The following is a 17,407-nucleotide window of genomic DNA, read 5'->3' as shown; positions in this document are numbered from 1 at the left end:
TCTACAAAAGTACAAAAATTAGCCGAGCATGATTGTGGGTGCCTGTAATCCCAGCTACTTGGGAGGCTGAGGCGGAAGAATCACTTGAACCTGGGAGGCGGAGGTTGCAGTGAGCCGAGATCAGGCCGTTGCACTCCAACCTGGGCGAGAGAGTGAGACTCCATCTCAAAAAAAAAAAAAAAAAAAGGTCAAAACCACATTAAAAGATATACTTAGAGAAATCTCAATCCTTTCTAATTATTTTCATTGTTTTCTGGGTTATCCTGTTAGTGTTTCTTTTTATAAAAACAAGTAAATGTACATTTGTGTGTATATTCCTATTTCCCGTTTTTTTCTTACACAAATATACATTTACTTCACTTTTCTCACTCAACAGTGGATCCTAGAAATCCTTCCATATCAATTCATTAAGTGTTTCTTCCTTCTCTCCGTCCTTTCTTTTTCTCTTCCTCCCTTCCTTTCCTTTCTTTCCCTCCCTGCCTCCTCTCCCTTCCTTTCTTCATAGTACTGTATTGTGTGGATGTATGAAAGTTGATTCAACCAGTTCTCTGTTAAAGAACATTTGAGTTGTATCCAATTTTTTGATTAATCTTATACAAGTGTGTTTTGCATTTCTGGAGTTACATACTCAGGATATGTTACCAGTAGTGAGGTTTCTGGGTAAAAGGGTAAGTGCAAATGTAATTTTATTAGATGTTACCAACCCAGTTTTCCTCTGTGGTAGTTGTATTATTTTGCACATCTGCTAAGACAGTATCAGGGTAGTTGTCACAGGGTTCTACTCCATAGTAATTCTAAATGGTATTTCTTTCTTTCTTTTTTGAGACAGGGTCTTGCTCTGTTGCCTAGGCTGGAATGCAGTGGTATGAACATGGCTCACTGCAGCCTTGAACTTCTGGGCTCAAGTGATTCTCCCCCTTAGCCTTCTGAGTAGCTGGGACCACAGGCATGCACCACCATGCCCGGCTAATTTTTTTGTAATTTTTTTTTTTTGAGACGGAGTTTCGCTCTTGTTGCCCAGGCTGGAGTGCAATGGTGCGATCTTGGCACACTGCAACCTCTGTCTCCTGGGTTCAAGCGATTCTCCTGCCTCAGTCTCCTGAGTACCTGGGATTACAGGCATATGCCACCACACCCGGCTAATTTTGTATTTTTAGTAGAGATGGGGTTTCACCATGCTGGTCAGGCTGGTCTCGAACTCCTGACCTCAGGTGATCCACCCACCTTGGCCTCCCATAGTGCTGGGATTACAGGCATGAGCCACCGTGCTGGCCATTTTTTAGTAATTTTTTGTAGAGATGGGGGTCTCCCTGTGTTGCCCAGGCTGGTCTCAAACTCCTGGGGTGAAGCCATCCTCCTGCTTCTGCCTCCCAAAGTGCTGAGATTACAGACGTTAAATGATATTTTCTACACTGTGATTTTAAAATGTGATCTGGAGACCACTTGTAATTTGTAAGGATTTGAGGGGGTGGTTTTTGTCAGATAGAAACATTCCTACAAATGTCTATATTTTTGTCTTTGGCTTATTTGAGTATATACATGCCATGTTTGATTTTTAAAGCGGCAACAACTACATTGGTGTCTTCTCACAGTTTTTCCATCAGATTTGTTGAGGTATCTATTTGGTGGCAAGAGAAAGGAAGCCATGGAGGGGCTATGAATTTTGAGGATCTTTGGCTTTTCTAAAGTAATCTGCTGGTCAAATGGTTTTGAGAACCACTGTCCTTGTGGCCTGAAAGAATGTTATATCCTACTAATCACTGGGTTTTTGTTTTCTTTTATGTCCTGCCCAGGCTCCTGCTTACATTCGGGAGTGTGCCAGATTGCACTATTTGGGATCCAGAACTCAGGCATCAAAGGTAAGAATAGGAATCTGCTCTTAACCCAAACAAGGAGAGCGTTAAGATTTGTGGAGTTTTAAAACAAAGTATGAAGTCAAAGTAAAACCATGGAAAATAAAAAGTTTTTAGTATTATAGCTCAAAATTACTTAGTCATTTTGCCATAATGAAGAAGACTAAGAAGTAAGTTATGTATTAGAATACAAATGCTCCATATGTGAGGTGTGGTAGCTCAGGCCTGTAATCCCAGTGACTCTGGAGGTTGAGATGGGAGAATTCAAGTCTACAGTGAGCTGATTGTGCCACTGCACTCCAGCCTGGGTAACACAGCAAGACCCTGTCTCTGGAAAAAATAAGTGCCCCCCGCCACACTATTTTTATTTGCTTTCAGAGGTTCTCCACTGATAGATGGTGTCCTCTGCGTAAGAGTGATGACACAGACCCTGTGTTTCAAGGTTTTTCATAAAGTCCTTCTGATAGAAATAATCTGTGAATAGCAAATGTGTTACATATTTTATAGGAACGAAAGGACAATTTTATGTAATTCATTCCTATTTTAGGTTCATTGGTATGGTAAAACTCTATCAAATGGCTAAAAGACTTGAGACCACATGAGCGTAGATAGATAGGGAAATGTATAATGCTTATTCACAAGATTAGATATGATAATGATGATTTTTTTTTTTTTTTTTTTTTGAGATAGGGTTTCGCTCTGTTGGGTAGGCTGGAGTGCAGTGGCATGATCTTGGCTCCCTGGTCCTCTCACCTCAGCCTCCTGAGTAGCTGGGACTACAGGCATGCACCACCATGCCCGCTAATTTTTGTATTTTTGGTAGAGATGGGGTTTCACCATGTTGCCCAGGTCTCAAACTCCTGGGCTCAAGTAGTCCGGCTGCCTCAGCCTCCCAAAGTGCTGGGATTACAGGCGTGATCCACTGCATCCAGCCTAGATATGAGCATTGAGTTTTAAAAGTAAGAAGTTATGGCCGGGTGTGGTGGCTCATGCCTGTAATCCTAGCACTTTCAGAGGCCAAGGCAGGCGGATCACTTGAGATCAGGAGTTTGAGACCAGCTTGGGCAACATGGCCAAACCCAGTCTCTACCAAAAATGCAAAAAATTAGCCAGATGTGGTGGCACGTACCTGTAGTCTCAGCTACTCGGGAGGCTGAGGTGGGCGGATCACTTGAGCTCAGGAGGCGGAGGTTGCAGTGAGCCAAGATGGTGACACTGTACTCCAGTCTGGGTGACAGAGTGAGACCCCATCTCAAAAAAATTAAAAAAGAAGTTAGGCACTTGACCTTTATGTGCCTGCTTGGGTCTCTTCCAAGCATGCTTTCCTTTCTTTCCTGTTCTAAGCCTTTTTAAATAAACTTCCACTCCTGCTCTGGAAAAAAAAAAAAAAAAGTGAGAATTTAAAAATTTTACAAGCACTTTTTGAGTGCTTAAAATTTTCAAGTTCTATTCATCCTGTCTTGGTTAGAAACTTAAGCAGTCCGTTTGCGCTATTTTTTCTGCTCCTATTTGTTTTTCCCTCTTATTCAGCAAATATTCAGTGTTACCAGGAAAACAGTATTTGGTTTCAACTAGTTTAACTGGAGTGTGGTTTTTGTTAGAGAGCTGTTTTTGTTCCTCTAGCACTGCTGTCTAGTTGTCGTATTAAGTTGCCATGTGTGGGAAGGAGTATTAGCCAAGAGTCAGAGCCCTTGGGCTCCCAGGTGGGTCTGTCACTTTAGTATCCAGATGACTTTAAACTTACAGTTTAACCTCAGTTTTTTTCCTCTGTCAGATGGGAATCATAATACTTTCCATGCTTACCTTGTTGAATTGTTGAATAAATTAATGAAATTAAAAGATGCTTTAAAAACTAAACTCTTATACAAATATAACTCTTGGTGGCAGTATTCTAAATGCACTTAGGTTCTCTGGGCAGGTCATGGGAGTGGGCTATTAATATAACCTATATTAATAGGTTCCTTGTTATCTGATAATAGTGTTAAGATTTTTCTTGTTCCTGAGTATAGGAGTATACCATGTCCTCACTCTCCCTTGTTTTGTTTCAGGATTTGTAAGAACCCCAAAACAAAGTTGGCAGGATATATTAATTTACTCTTCTTTTAAATTTTCCTTAGGATGACCTTGACCTGATAGCTTCATGTCATACTAAGTCCTTTCAGCTGGCAAAGTCTCAGAAACGGAACCGGGTAGATTCCTGCCCTCACCAGGAGGAGACCCAGCACCATACGGAAGAGGCACTGAGAGAGCTGTTTCAACACGTTCACAATATGCCAGAGTCAGCAAAGAAGAAACAACTTATTAGACAGGTGCCTAAAGGCAGGGAAGTCGTGATGGGGCTTTAGGAGTGTAATCGTGGTTGTAGAATCAGTAGGTCATATTGTTAAGAATCTCATTTAATTTTTGGTTCAGCTGAGAAAGCAGGCTTGTCTATGGAATCTCCACAGCGATCTCTGTGCCGTCGCTCCACTAGAGAAAGGAGTGGAGTCTCTTGATTTCTAGTTAAGCAGGAGGATCCAAGTGTGGTTAGAGAGTCTCTCATTTTGGTCATGTCCCAAGTTTGCTGAGAGAGGACCAGCAGTTAAAACATATTGTTCCAAAGTTTAAACCCTCCAGATTTTCTTAGCAAATAACTTTTCTGAATTTCAGTTTTCTTGTTTGTAAAATGGTAATAGTAACATTGATGTTTCAAAGTTCTAAAAATTAGAGATAATCTGTGTAGAGTGGCTGGCATAGCAAAGTCTAAGTGGTAACTTTTTACTAACAGAGTTGTTTGCAGTAAGAGAACACAATAAATCAGGACCCTAGTCTGACACTAGAAAGTAGGAATTCTGGTGGCTAAGTTTGTTTATGCTGGAGCTATGGGAACAAATTTGCTATTTTGGGACTCAAAGTGTGGTTTAAGTAAGTCCTGTGACTTTGGGTAGTTTCTTTCTCAAGATTAATTTTGTCTCTATCCCTCTTGAATTTTACCTGAGCAGGCAGGGTCAGCCTCTTGGCTTTTATTCAACTGGGACTTTCTTGGGGGAAGAGTCTGTTTTTACTTATTTTATACCTACTTTCAGCATAAGGCCAGGTATAAACAAGTACTCAGATAATGGTGAACTGAGCTGTACAAAGTCATTTAAGAGAAGTTTCTGCCATCTCTTTGAAGTTGCTTTGAGATCTAGCAAATTGTGTTACAACTGGAATTTTACAGGGTGTTGGCTGAGTATTGCTGCAGATTCAAACCAGTCTAGTGATTTAATTCTTGATAGAAACTAAGTAGTTTCATGTAGGACAGGTATAATGACTTCTTTCAACAAGAACACTGATACCGGCTGGGCGCGGTGGCTCACACCTGTAATCCCTGCACTTTGGGAGGCCTAGGCGAGTGGATCACCTGAGATCGGGAGTTCGAGACCAGCCTGACCAACATGGAGAAACCCCGTCTCTACTAAAAATACAAAATTAGGGCCGGGCACGGTGGCTTATGCCTGTAATCCCAGCACTTTGGGAGGATGAGGCAGGCAGATCACCTGAGGTCGGGAGTTTGAGACCAGCCTGACTAACATGGAGAAACCTGGTCTCTACTAAAAATACAAAAAAATCAGCTGAGTGTGGTGGCACATGCTTGTAATCCCAGCTACTCGGGAGGCTGAGGCAGGAGAATTGCTTGAACCCAGGAGGTAGAGGTTGTGGTGAGCCAATATCATGCCATTGCACTCCAGCCTGGGCAACAAGAGTGAAACTCCGTCTCCAAAAACAAAACAAAACAAAACGAAAAAATTAGCCAGGTGTGGTGGCACATGCCTGTAATCCCAGTTATTCTGGAGGCTGAGGCAGGAGAATTGCTTGAGCCCAGGAGGCGGAGGTTGCGGTGAGCCGAGATCGTGCCATTGCACTCCAGCCTGGGCAACAAGAGCGAAACCCCGTCTCAAAAAAAAAAAAAAAAAAAAGAACACTGATACTTAAAGATAAAAAAGAAAAAAACATTTTGCACTTTTTAGAAAAATAGAAAATTATAGAGAAGGATAAGAAGAAAGCAAATCACTCTTCCTGCCAGTGTTTACGTTGTTTCTTTTGGTCTTTTTCCTCTGGTTATCTTTTTACATAGTTATGATCGTATCATATACTTTACAGTTTTTTCCTTTTTTCACTAAACATGACAGTCTAAGCATTTCTTATGCATGCATGCAGACTCCTTCCATACAGTTTATTTATTTTTATTTTTATTTTTTATTTATTTATTTATTATTATTATTATTTTGTTTTGAGGCGGAGTCTCACTCTGTCACCCAGGCTGGAGTGCAGTGGCGCGATCTCCACTCACTGCAAGCTCCGCCTCCCGAGTTCAAAGCGATTCTCCTGCCTCAGCCTCCCGAGTAGCTGGGACTACAGGTGCCCGCCACCGTGCCCGCCACCATGCCCGGCTAATTTTTTTGTATTTTTAGTAGAAACGGGGTTTCACCGTGTTAGCCAGGATGGTCTTGATCTCCTGACCTCGTGATCTGCCCGCCTCAGCCTCCCAAAGTGCTGGGATTACAGGCTTGAGCCACCACGCCTGGCCTATTTTTATTTTTTTGAGACAGAGTCTCACTCTGTTGCCCAGGCTGGAGTGCAGTGGTGTGATCTCGGCTCACTGCCACCTCTGCCTCCCAGGTTCAAAGAATTCTCCTGCCTCAGCCTGCTGAATAGCTAGGACTACATGCATGCGCCACCACGCCTGACTAATTTTGCATTTTTAGTAGAGATGGAGTTTCACCATGTTGGCCAGGCTGGTCTTGAACTCCTGACCTCAAGTGATCACCCACCTCGGCCTCCCAAAGTGCTGGGATTACAGGTGTGAGCCACCGCACCTGGCCATCCTTCCATACGTTTTAAATACTGTATCTTTCTTTTTTTTAAAGACAGAGTCTCGCTCTGTTGCCCAGGCTGGAGTGTAGATGTAAGGGCTCAAATATGATCTTAAGTAAATATGATCTTAAGTAAAAGATCATATTTGAGTATAGTGGCTCGATCTCAGCTCACTGCAACCTCCGCCTCCAGGGTTCAAGCAATTCTGCTTCAGCCTCCTGAGTAGCTGGGATTACAGGCATGCGCCACCATGCCCGGCTAATGTTTTTGTATTTTTAGTAGAAATGGGGTTTTACCATGTTGGTCAGGCTGTTCTTGAACTCCTGACCTCAAATGATCCACCTGCCTTGGCCTCCCAAAGTGCTGGGATTACAGGTGTGAGCCACCGCACCCAGCCTGCTGTATCTTTTTGAAGAAACTATAATTTTATTGTTTTCTAATTTTTTCTCCATGATTATAAAAATTATACATGCTCACTATAGAAACATTGAAACCCGCAGAAGTGTGTAAAGAAGAACATAAAAATCACCTATACACATCCAGAGGTAACCACTGATAACATTTTAGAGCATTTCCTCCTAGCGTTTCTCTCCATGAATATGTTTCGCATTGTTTTCTTTTACTTAAGATCATATTTGAGCCCTTACATCTGGGCCAAAAGAAAAAATCATAATGTGTATTGTTTTATATTCTATGCTTTTCATTTAACTTTATATTACAAACATTTCTCATGTTATTAAAAGGCTATGAACATTTTAAATGTTTATATAATATTCTTTTTTTGAGATAGAGTTCCGCTCTGTTGCCTAGGCTGGAGTGCAGTGGCGTGATCTCGCCTGACTGCAGCCTCCACCTCCTGGGCTCGAGCAATTCTCCTGCCTCAGCCTCCTGAGTAACTGAGATTATAGTGGAGCATCACCATGCCTGGCTAATTTTTGTATTTTTAGTAGAGACGGGATTATACCGTGTTGGCCAGGCTGGTCTTGAGCTCCTCGCCTCAGGTGATCTGCCTGCCTTGGGCTCCCAAAGTGCTGGGATTACAGGCATGGATCACCATGCCCAACCTTAAATGTTTATATAATATTCTATTCTGTGTAACCAAATTTATACATAATTTGCCTACTACTGGGCATATTTGGGAATTAGGTTTTTAGTTTATAAATTTTTGTTCATAAGTATTTTCATTGTAGATTATTTTCTAGAAGTGGCATGATAAACGAATATACATTATTTTTTTGGCTGCTACATGTACTAGGTCCCTTTTAATAGATAAGTGCCTCTTTTTCTCCCTTTCTTCTTTTTTTTCCCCCTTAAAACATTGCCAGTTTGTTTGAATAAACTTTAAAATAAAAACTGGGTAAGTACTCTTTACCCAATTCCCCCTAATACTAACATTATAAAAACTAAGAAATTAACATTAGTACAGGGCCAGGCAGGGTGGCTCATGCCTGTAATCCCAGTACTTTGGGAGGCTGAGGCAGGCCGATCACCTGAGGTTGGGAGTTTGAGACCAGCCTGACCAACATGGAGAAACCCCGTCTCTACTAAAAATACAAAATTAGCCAGGCATGGTGGCTCAGGCCTGTAATCCCAGCTACTCAGGAGGCTGAGGCGGGAGAATCACTTGAACCAGGGAGGCAGAGGTTGCCGTGAGCCGAGGTCATGCCATTGCACTCCAGCCTGGGCAACAAGAGTGAAACTCATGTCAAAAAAAAAAAATTAGTGTATTACTTATTAACATTACAGATTTTACTTTTTTTTTTCCCTAATATCTTTTTTTTTTGCTCCAGGATCCAATCCAGGGTGCCACACTACATTTAGACACACACACACACACAATCTCTCTCTCTCTCTCTCACTCCCTTTTTCTTTTTTTTCTTTTTTTTTTTTTTTGAGATGGAGTCTCGCTCTGTCATCAGGCTGGAGTGCAGTGGCACGATCTCCGATCTCGGCTCACTGCAATCTCCGCCTCCTGGGTTCAAGCGATTCCCCTGCCTCAGCCTCCAGAGTAGCTGGGACTACAGGCGTATGCCACCATGCCTGGCTTTTTTTTTTGTATTTTAGTAGAGATGGGGTTTCACCATGTTGGCCAGGATGGTCTCGTTCTCCTAACCTTGTGATCCCCCCACCTTGGCCTCCCAAAGTGTTGGGATTACAGGCGTGAGCCACCACTCCCGGCCCACTCCCTTTTTCTTTATAGTCATGTGTCACTTGATGATTGGAATATGTTCTAAGAAATGTGTTTTTAGGTGATTTCATTGTTGTGTGAACATCATAGAGTGTACTTACATAAACCTAGATGGCGTAGCTTAGTACACACCTAGGCTGTATGGTGTAGCCTGTTGCTTCTGGGCTACAAACCTGTACAGGATGTTACTGTACTAAGTACTGTAGGCAATTGTAACAATGGTAAGTATTTGTGTATCTAAACAAAGGAAAGGTACAGTAAAAATACAGTATAAAAGATAAAAAATAGTACACCTGTATAGGGCAGTTAGCATGAATGGAGCTTGCAGGATTGGAAGTTACTCTAGGTGTGTCAGTAAGTGAGTGGTGAGTGAATGTGAAGACCTAGGACATTGCTGACACGACTGTAGACTTTATAATCACTGTACACTTAGGCTAGACTAAATTTATAAAATTTTTTTCTTCAATAATTAATTACCTTTAGCTTACTGTAAATTTTTTACCTTACAGACTTAAAACTTTTTTAACTTTCTGACTCTTGTAATAACACTTAGCTTAAAACACAAAAACACTGTGCATCTGTGCAAAATATTTTCTGAATATCTTTATGCTATAAGCTTCTTTCTATTTTAAAAACTTTTAATTTTTTTGTAAATTTTAATACTTTTTAATTAAAAATTAAGACACAGGCTGGGTGTGGTAGCTCACTCCTGTAATCCCAGCACTTTGGGAGGCCAAAGTGGGAGGAATGCTTTAGGCCAGGGGTTCGAGACCACCCTGGGCAGCATTGACCTTATATCCACAAAATATTTTAAAAAATTAACTGGTCTTGTTAGTGTGTGCCTGTAGTCCTAGCTACTCAGGAGGCCTCAGCCTCAGCCTCAGCAGGAAGAATCACTTGAGCCCAGGAGTTTGGGGCTGCAGTGAGCTATGATCCCCACCACTGCACTCCAGCCTGGGCAACAGAGCAAGACCCCGTCTCTAAAAAATAAAAAAACCCCAAAACTGAAGACACAAATATACACATTAACCTAGGCCTACACAGGATCATTAATATCACACTGTCTTTTGCCTCTACATCTTACTCCACTAGAAGGTCTTCAGAGGCAATATCACTCATGGAGCTGTCATCTCCTATGATAACAATGCCTTTTTCTAGAATACCTCCTGAAAGACCTGCCCGAGGCTGTTTTATAGTTAACTTTAAAAAAAATAAGTAGGAGTGCACTGTAAAATAATGGTAAAAGGTATAAATGATGATAAAAGTATAGTATGGTAAATACATAAACTATTGTTTTTTTTTTTTTTTGGAGATAGAGTCTCGCTCTGTTGCCCAGGCTGGAGTGCAATGACGCGAACTTGGCTCACTGCAACTTCTGCCTCCTGGGTTCAAGCGATTCTCCTGCCTCAGCCTCCTGAGTAGCTGGGATTACAGGCGCCCACCACCACGCCCAGCTAATTTTTGTATTTTTAGTACAGATGAGGTTTCACCCTGTTGGCCAGGCTGGTCTTGAACTCTTGGTCTCAAGTGACCCACCTGTCTCGGCCTCCTAAAGTGTTGGGATTATAGGTGTGAGCTGCCACGTCTAGCCCATTTATTATCATTATCAAGAATTATATACTATATATAATGGTATGTACTAGACTTTTATACAGCTAGCAGCACAGTAGGTTTGTTTATTCCAGCATCACTGCAGTCATTTGAGTAACACATTGCGCTGTGATGTTAGGACAGCAGTGATGTCATGAGGTGATAGGAATTTTTCACCTCCATTATAATCTGATGGGACCTACTGTCATATACGTGGTCTGTCATTGACCAAAATGTCATTATGTGGTGCATGATTTTATTTGAACCTTATTTGTGGAAGAAACTATATTGTTTTCCATAGACTGAGTTTTTTTTTTTTTTTTTTTTCTTTTGAGACAAAGTCTAGCTCTGTTGCCTAGACTGGAATGACGTGATCTCAGCTCACTGCAACCTCTGCCTCCTGGGTTCAAGCCATCCTCCCACTTCAGCCTCCTGAGTAGCCAGGACTACAGGCATGTGCCACCATGCCTGGCTAATTTTTGTATTTTTTGTAGAGACAGGGTTTCGCCATGTTGCCCAGGCTGGTCATGAACTCTTGAGCTCAAGTGATCCGCTGGCTTTGGCCTCCCAAAGTGCTGAGATTGCAGGCATGAGCCACCATGCTTGGCCTATATTCTGGATTTTAATGATTGCATTCCTGTAATGTTATTCAACATGTTTCACAGTCCTCTGTTCATGCTATAAACTGGTAGTTAGATCTATTTCTAGAGGCTTGATCTGATTCTAATTCAGTTTTTCAGGCTAAGAACACTTTATATGTGGTGTATTTTTATTTTTATTTTTTCTGAGTCTGTTGCCCAGGCTGGAGTGCAGTGGCACAATCATGGCTCACTGCAGCCTCGACCTCCCTGGGCTCAGGTGATCATGATCCTCCCACTGCAGCCTCCCAAGTAGCTGAGACTACAGATGTACACCACCATGCCCGGCTAATTTTTTGTATTTTTAGTGGCATGTACTTTTTAATATGCATTTTAAAAAGGCTCTGGATACACCTTGCTAAATACCTTCCCAGAACATTTTGCCAGTTAACACTCCCCTGAGTTGGATATGAGAGAATTTACCTTATTGTACCCTTGCCAACATCAGGAACGATGCATTTTTACTTGTCCCAGTTTATTCAGGAGGGATACTTACTAGCTAAGCTCTTCAGACGTGGCTAATTTTTCTGCCTGCTGAGACAATTAACTTTGAGAACCTCTTGGTACTTTTATGTAAAAGTAATTTTTTAACCTCCAGAACTTGAACTGATAAAATTTCCAAATTTTTACAGTTCCGAAATTTTAAAAGTATAGTTAGAAAAGGCAGAAGAAGCTGGGTGTGGTGGCTCACGCCTGTAATCCTAGCACTTTGGTAGGCCAAGGTGGGCGGATCACTTGAGGTCAGGAGTTCGAGATCAGCCTGGCCAACACAGTGAAGCCCCATCTCTACTAAAAATAGAAAAAATTAGCTAGGTGTGGTGGTGCATGCCTGTAATCCCAGCTACTCGCCAGGCTGAGGCATGAGAATTGCTTGAACCTGGGAGGCGGAGGTTGCAGTGAGCAGAGATTGTGCCACTGCACTCCAGCCTGGCAACAGAGTGAGACTCTGTCTCCAGCAACAACAGCAACATCATCAACAACCAGAAAAGGCAGAAGAGTAGAAGAATTAAATGCTATATTATTATTACTTTTTAAGTGGGAAATGAATGGCTAATCAAAGCATTGAATAAGATTATTCAATGCATTGGGTCTTCTCGTTTTCCAATTTAGATACCTCCAGAGAGCTGATGTTGATAGCATTGACAAGTCTGCATTCTGATGTATTTCTTCTGATGGTATTGTTGGCAGGCAGTCATGATAGATGTCCATTTAAAGAGTTTTAGTAACTTAAAAAAATTCTGTGTGCAATTTATGTTAAACTAGGGACTGTTTTAGATTGTGCCAGTAACTGTGTGGTTCCAAGATGCTTTGTTGCAAAAAAGTCTTGGTTAGCAGCTGGGGATCGTGGATAAATTTCATAAGCTCTCCAGGTCTCAGTTTTTTTGTCTGTAAAATGGGGACAGTAATTCCACATTCAAGGAATGTGGTGTGCAGAGCCCCTCAGAGCACCTCGAATCCACTTCTTTTGGCATCATCATTTCTGACTTTGTGATTGGCTTTTTGACCTCCTAATCCATCTATGTGCAGACTCAGTTTTTCCTGGACTTTTATTTACACTTAGCTATTAGTTGTCACAGAATGCTGTGTCTTGATGGGAAAATATTTATAAAATGTTCTGTATGTTTTCTTTTAGTTTAATAAGCAATCATTGACCCACACACCAGGGCGAGAACCTTCTACTTCCCAGGTACAGAAGAGGGCTCGTTCGCGCTCCTTCAGTGGGCTTATTAAGGTAGGTATGCTGGGCTGTCGTTTTCAGCATTGATTTTTAGGAAATGTAACAATGTGATTTTTCTTATGCATAAAATTTTCTTCTGTTTTTTGGGGACCCTATAAAGGGCTAGTTTATAAGGGGGTAAAGACAAAATGTTGAAAAGCTTTTATATTGCAAAGTGCTTTGCCGTGTTGCACATCAGAGAAGGGGCTCTGTGACATGAGGAGGAGTAGAAGTAAGGGTCCTTCCTTTTCTTCTGGGGCTAAGGGGCTAAGGACAGAGTCTGCATTCCTGAGCAGTGTAAGAGGCCTCTTTTGTTTTCTGATCTGCTTCGAGTTACACACTTCTTTATGCAATTTGGTAAACCTGTGGAGAAGTGAGGAAGTTGAGACAGACTAGGGAAACTGTTAGAAAACTGAATTTTCCAATAGGTTAGTGAGTTTTGATACCCCAAATTTTTGTGAGCTTAATATTTTTAACAGTTGTACTTTCTTCCATGTATCAAATTCAGTAAAAATCTTGTTTTTAAAACAAATACAAAATATGCTTCTATGTTATTGCTGCTATCACCATGTTTGCAGATTAAATTTATAAGTCTTCAAACTATCGGAACTTGTAGTGAAGGAATATTGCCATCAGGTGGCAGTAGATAACTTGATCATGGGGTTCAAATTTCCATGCATGAACTAAGGCAAGGTTTTGGTTAACTTGGAGAGAGATGAGTACTATACACTGCTTTTCTTTTCTATTTTTCCTTTTTGGAAGAGATTGCTGCTCCAAAAGCACTGAGTATCTTTTTTTTTTTTTTTTAATTTTTATTTCTGGTTACATGTGCAGGATGTACAGGTTTGTTATACAGGTAAATGTGTGCCATGGTAGTTTGCTGCACCTGTAAACCCATCACCTAGGTATGAAGCCCAGCATGCATTAGCTATTTTTATTTTTTTAATTTGTTTTGAGACAGAGTCTCGCTGTTGTCGCCTAGGCTGGAGTGCAATAACACGGTCTCGGCTCACTGCAACCTCCCCCTCTTGGGTTCAAGCGATTTTCTTGCCTCAGCTTCCCAAGTAGGTAGGATTACAAGTGCCTGCCACCATGCCCAGCTAATTTTTGCCTTTTTAGTAGAGAGGGGGTTTCACCATGTCGGCCAGGCTGGTCTGGAACTCCTGACCTCAGGTGATTCGCCCGCCTCAGCCTCCCAAATTGCTGGGATTACAGGCATAAGCCATTGCATCTGTCCGGCTACTTTTCTTAATACTCTCCTTCCCCCAACTCCACCCCGCCAACAGGCCCCAGTGTGTGTTGTTCCCCTCCCTGTGTCCATGTGTTCTCATTGTTTAGCTCCCACTTTTTTTTTTTAGATGGAGTCTCTCTGTCACCCAGGCTGGAATTCAGTGGCTTGATCTCAGCTCACTGCAGCCTCCGCCTCCTGGTTTCAAGCCATTTTCCTGCCTCAGCCTCCCAAGTAGCTGGGACTACAGGCGTGGGCCACCATGCCTGGCTCATTTTTGCATTTTTAGTAGCGACGAGGTTTCATCATGTTGGCCAGGCTGGTCTCGAACTCTTGACCTCAAGTGATCCACCCGCCTTGGCCTTCCAAAGTGCTGGGATTATAGGCATGAGCCACTGCACCCGGCCAGCTCCTACTCATAAGTGAGAACATGTGGTGTTTGGTTTTCTGTTCCTGTGTTAGTTTGCTGAGGATAATGGCTTCCTTTTATTTTTATTTTTGGTGTTTTGCCCTGCTTTTCTTTTAGAAATTACTTTGTTATTAAGATATATAATTCCAGCAACATAGGGAGCTCTTTGCTTAAAATTTAAAATTTTTGCCCTAAAAATAAATAACTTGTAATATTTATTTATTTATTTATTTTTGAGACAGGGTCTTGCTCTGCTGCTCAGGCTGAAGTACAAGTGGCACCATCATGGCTTATTGCAGCCTTGATCTCCTGGGCGCTCAGTGATCCTCCTACTTCAGCCTCCCAAGTAGCTGGGACCACAAGTGCATGCCATCATACCTGGCTGATTTTTAAATGTTTGTAGAGATGGGGTCTTGCTGTGTTGCTGGTCTTTTTTTTTTGAGACAGTCTCGCTCTGTGCCTCAGGCTGGAGTGCAGTGGCGTGATCTCAGCTCACTGCAACCTCCATCTCTGGGGTTCAAGTGATTCTTCCACCTCAGCCTCCCTAGTAGCTGGGATTACAGGCGCCCACCACCATGCCCGGCTAATTTTTTGTATTTTTAGTAGAGATGGGGTTTCACCATGTTGGCCAGCCTGGTCTTGAACTCCTGGCCTCAAGTAATCTGCCCGCTTCGGCCTCCCAAAGTGCTGAGATTACAGGCGTGAGCCACCATGCCCAGCCTGTGTTTCTGGTCTTGAATTTCTGGGCTCAAGCGATCCTCCTGCTTTGGCCCCCTGAAGTGCTGGGATTACAGATGTGACCCACTGTGTCTGTAATTTTTTTTTAAGGTACAGCTGTTAGCATTTACAAATTCATCTTACTGTAATTTTGGTCCTAGTTATAATTTATAGATATCTAGAATTCACTCTCAATCCTGACCTCCTGGGGCCAGTAGCTTCTAGGACATTAGGCTTACTTGACATCAAAATTTCCTTTGCCATCTACAGAGTGAAAAGGCAACCCCTGGATTGGGAGAAAATATTTGCAAATCATATGTATGATTAGGGATTAATATCCATAATAATCTAAAGAACTCCTATAACTCAACACAGCAAAAACAACCTCATTAAAAAGTGGGCAAAGGCCAGGCACGGTGGCTCACGCCTGTAATACCAGTATTTTGGGAGACTGAGGTGGGCGGATCACGGGGTCAGGAGATTAAGACCATTCTGGGTAACACGGTGAAACTCCATCTCTATTAAAAATACAAAAAATTAGCCGGGCATGTTGGCACGTGCCTGTAGTCCCAGCTACTCAGGAGGCTGAGGCAGGAGAATCGTTTGAACCCAGGAGGCAGAGGTTGCAGTGAGCCGAGATTGAGCCACTGTACTCCAGCCTGGGTGACAGAGCGAAACTCTGTCTCAAAAAAAAAAAAAAAAAAAAAAAAAAATAGCAAAGGACTTAAATAGAAATTTCTCCAGAGAAGATGTACAGATGGCCAAGAAACACATGAAAAGATGTTCAACATCACTAATCATTAGGGAAATGTAAATCAAAACCACAATTAGATACCACTTCACACCCACTAGGATGACTATTATAAAAAAAGAAAACAACAACAGAAAATAACAAATGTTGATGAGGATGTGGAGAATTTGGAACCCCTATGCACCGTTGATAGGAATGTAAAATGGAGCAGCCACTATGGAAAACAGTATGGCAGTTCCTAAAAAATTTAAATAGAATGACCTTATGATCCAGCAATGCTACTCCCGGTATATACCCAAAAGAATTGAAAGCAGGGTCTTGAGGCAATATTCGTACACCCGTATTCATAGCAGCATTATTCACAAAAGCCAAAAGGCAGAAGCAACCCAGCTGTCTATTGACTGATGAATGGATGACCGTACTTGGATATACAGATAATGGAACATTATTTGTCCTTAAAAAGGAAGGAAATTCTGACATATCCTACAACATGCGTGAATCTTGAAGATATTATGCTAAGAGAAATAATCCAGTCATAAAAGGAAAAATACTGTATGATTCCACTGAGGTACCTGTGAGTCAAGTTCAGAGACAGAAAGTAGAGAAGGTGGTTGGTTGTCAGGGGAGCCAAGAGTATGAGGGGAATGGGGAGATATTATTTAATGGGTACAGTATTTCTGTTTGGGAGGATGAGAAAGTTCTGAAGATAGATAATGGTGATGGTTGCACAACACTATTAATATACTTAAAAATAGTTAAAATAGTAAATTTTATGTTATGTTTATCATTGTTAAAAAAAAAATCCCTTAGCTAGAATCCTAAAAGTACATTTACCTGCTTAGACAGGGCTAGTAAAATGAACATCCTTAGTTTACTCTTGTTTTTTTCTTCTCATTTGGAAGAATCTGTCATTCCCTCTGACTTCCCTGTCATAGAGATGATTGATAATCAGAAAAGTTATAGTCAGATAAATGTTTCTCTATGTGTTAGTCTTTTTTTTTTTTTTTTTTTTTTTTTTGTGAGACAGAGTCTCACTGTGTTGTGCAGACTGGAGTGCAGTGGCATGATCTCAGCTCACTGCAACTTCCACTTCCCGGGTTCAAGTGATTCTCATGCCTCGGCCTCCCGAGTAACTGGGATTACAGGCATGCACCACCACGCTCATTTAATTTTTGTATTTTCAGTAGAGACAGTATTTCACCATGTTGGCCAGGCTGGTCTCAAACTCCTGGCCTCAAGTGATTCACCCACCTCAGCGTCCCAAAGTGCTGAGATTACAGGCGTGAGCCACCGCTCCCAGCCTAAAATATAATTTTTGTGTTTTCCCTCAGCCTTATCAAGGTATAATTGACCATCTAGCCTGTCTCAATCCCTTTTTTGGCTACAGTTTTTTCCTCCAGAACTCTTCTCATGTAAATTATTTATTAAATCAGAATGTTCTGAATATTGCTGCTGATATTTATAATGCAGGGTAAATGTT

At 41.7% G+C, this 17,407-nt stretch overlaps 1 protein-coding gene across 9 annotated transcripts in view; it reads left to right on the top strand.

Moving 5' to 3' along the window:
- Positions 1–17,407, top strand: part of ARHGAP19 (Rho GTPase activating protein 19) — a 101,498-nt gene that overhangs the window by 38,922 nt on the left and 45,169 nt on the right. For all 9 annotated transcript variants that reach the window (XM_063670055.1, XM_063670053.1, XM_054435417.2 and 6 more), the window contains exons 7-9: positions 1,794–1,859; positions 3,971–4,162; positions 12,739–12,837. In XM_063670055.1, the coding sequence (XP_063526125.1) occupies positions 1,794–1,859; positions 3,971–4,162; positions 12,739–12,837 (357 nt within the window). The remainder of the gene's footprint in view (positions 1–1,793; positions 1,860–3,970; positions 4,163–12,738; positions 12,838–17,407) is intronic.

Source organism: Pongo pygmaeus, chromosome 8 (assembly GCF_028885625.2).
Source record: "Pongo pygmaeus isolate AG05252 chromosome 8, NHGRI_mPonPyg2-v2.0_pri, whole genome shotgun sequence".
Taxonomy (NCBI): Eukaryota; Metazoa; Chordata; class Mammalia; order Primates; family Hominidae; genus Pongo; species Pongo pygmaeus.
Note: the sequence above shows the minus strand (reverse complement) of the source record. Positions and strands in the feature narration are given on the sequence as shown.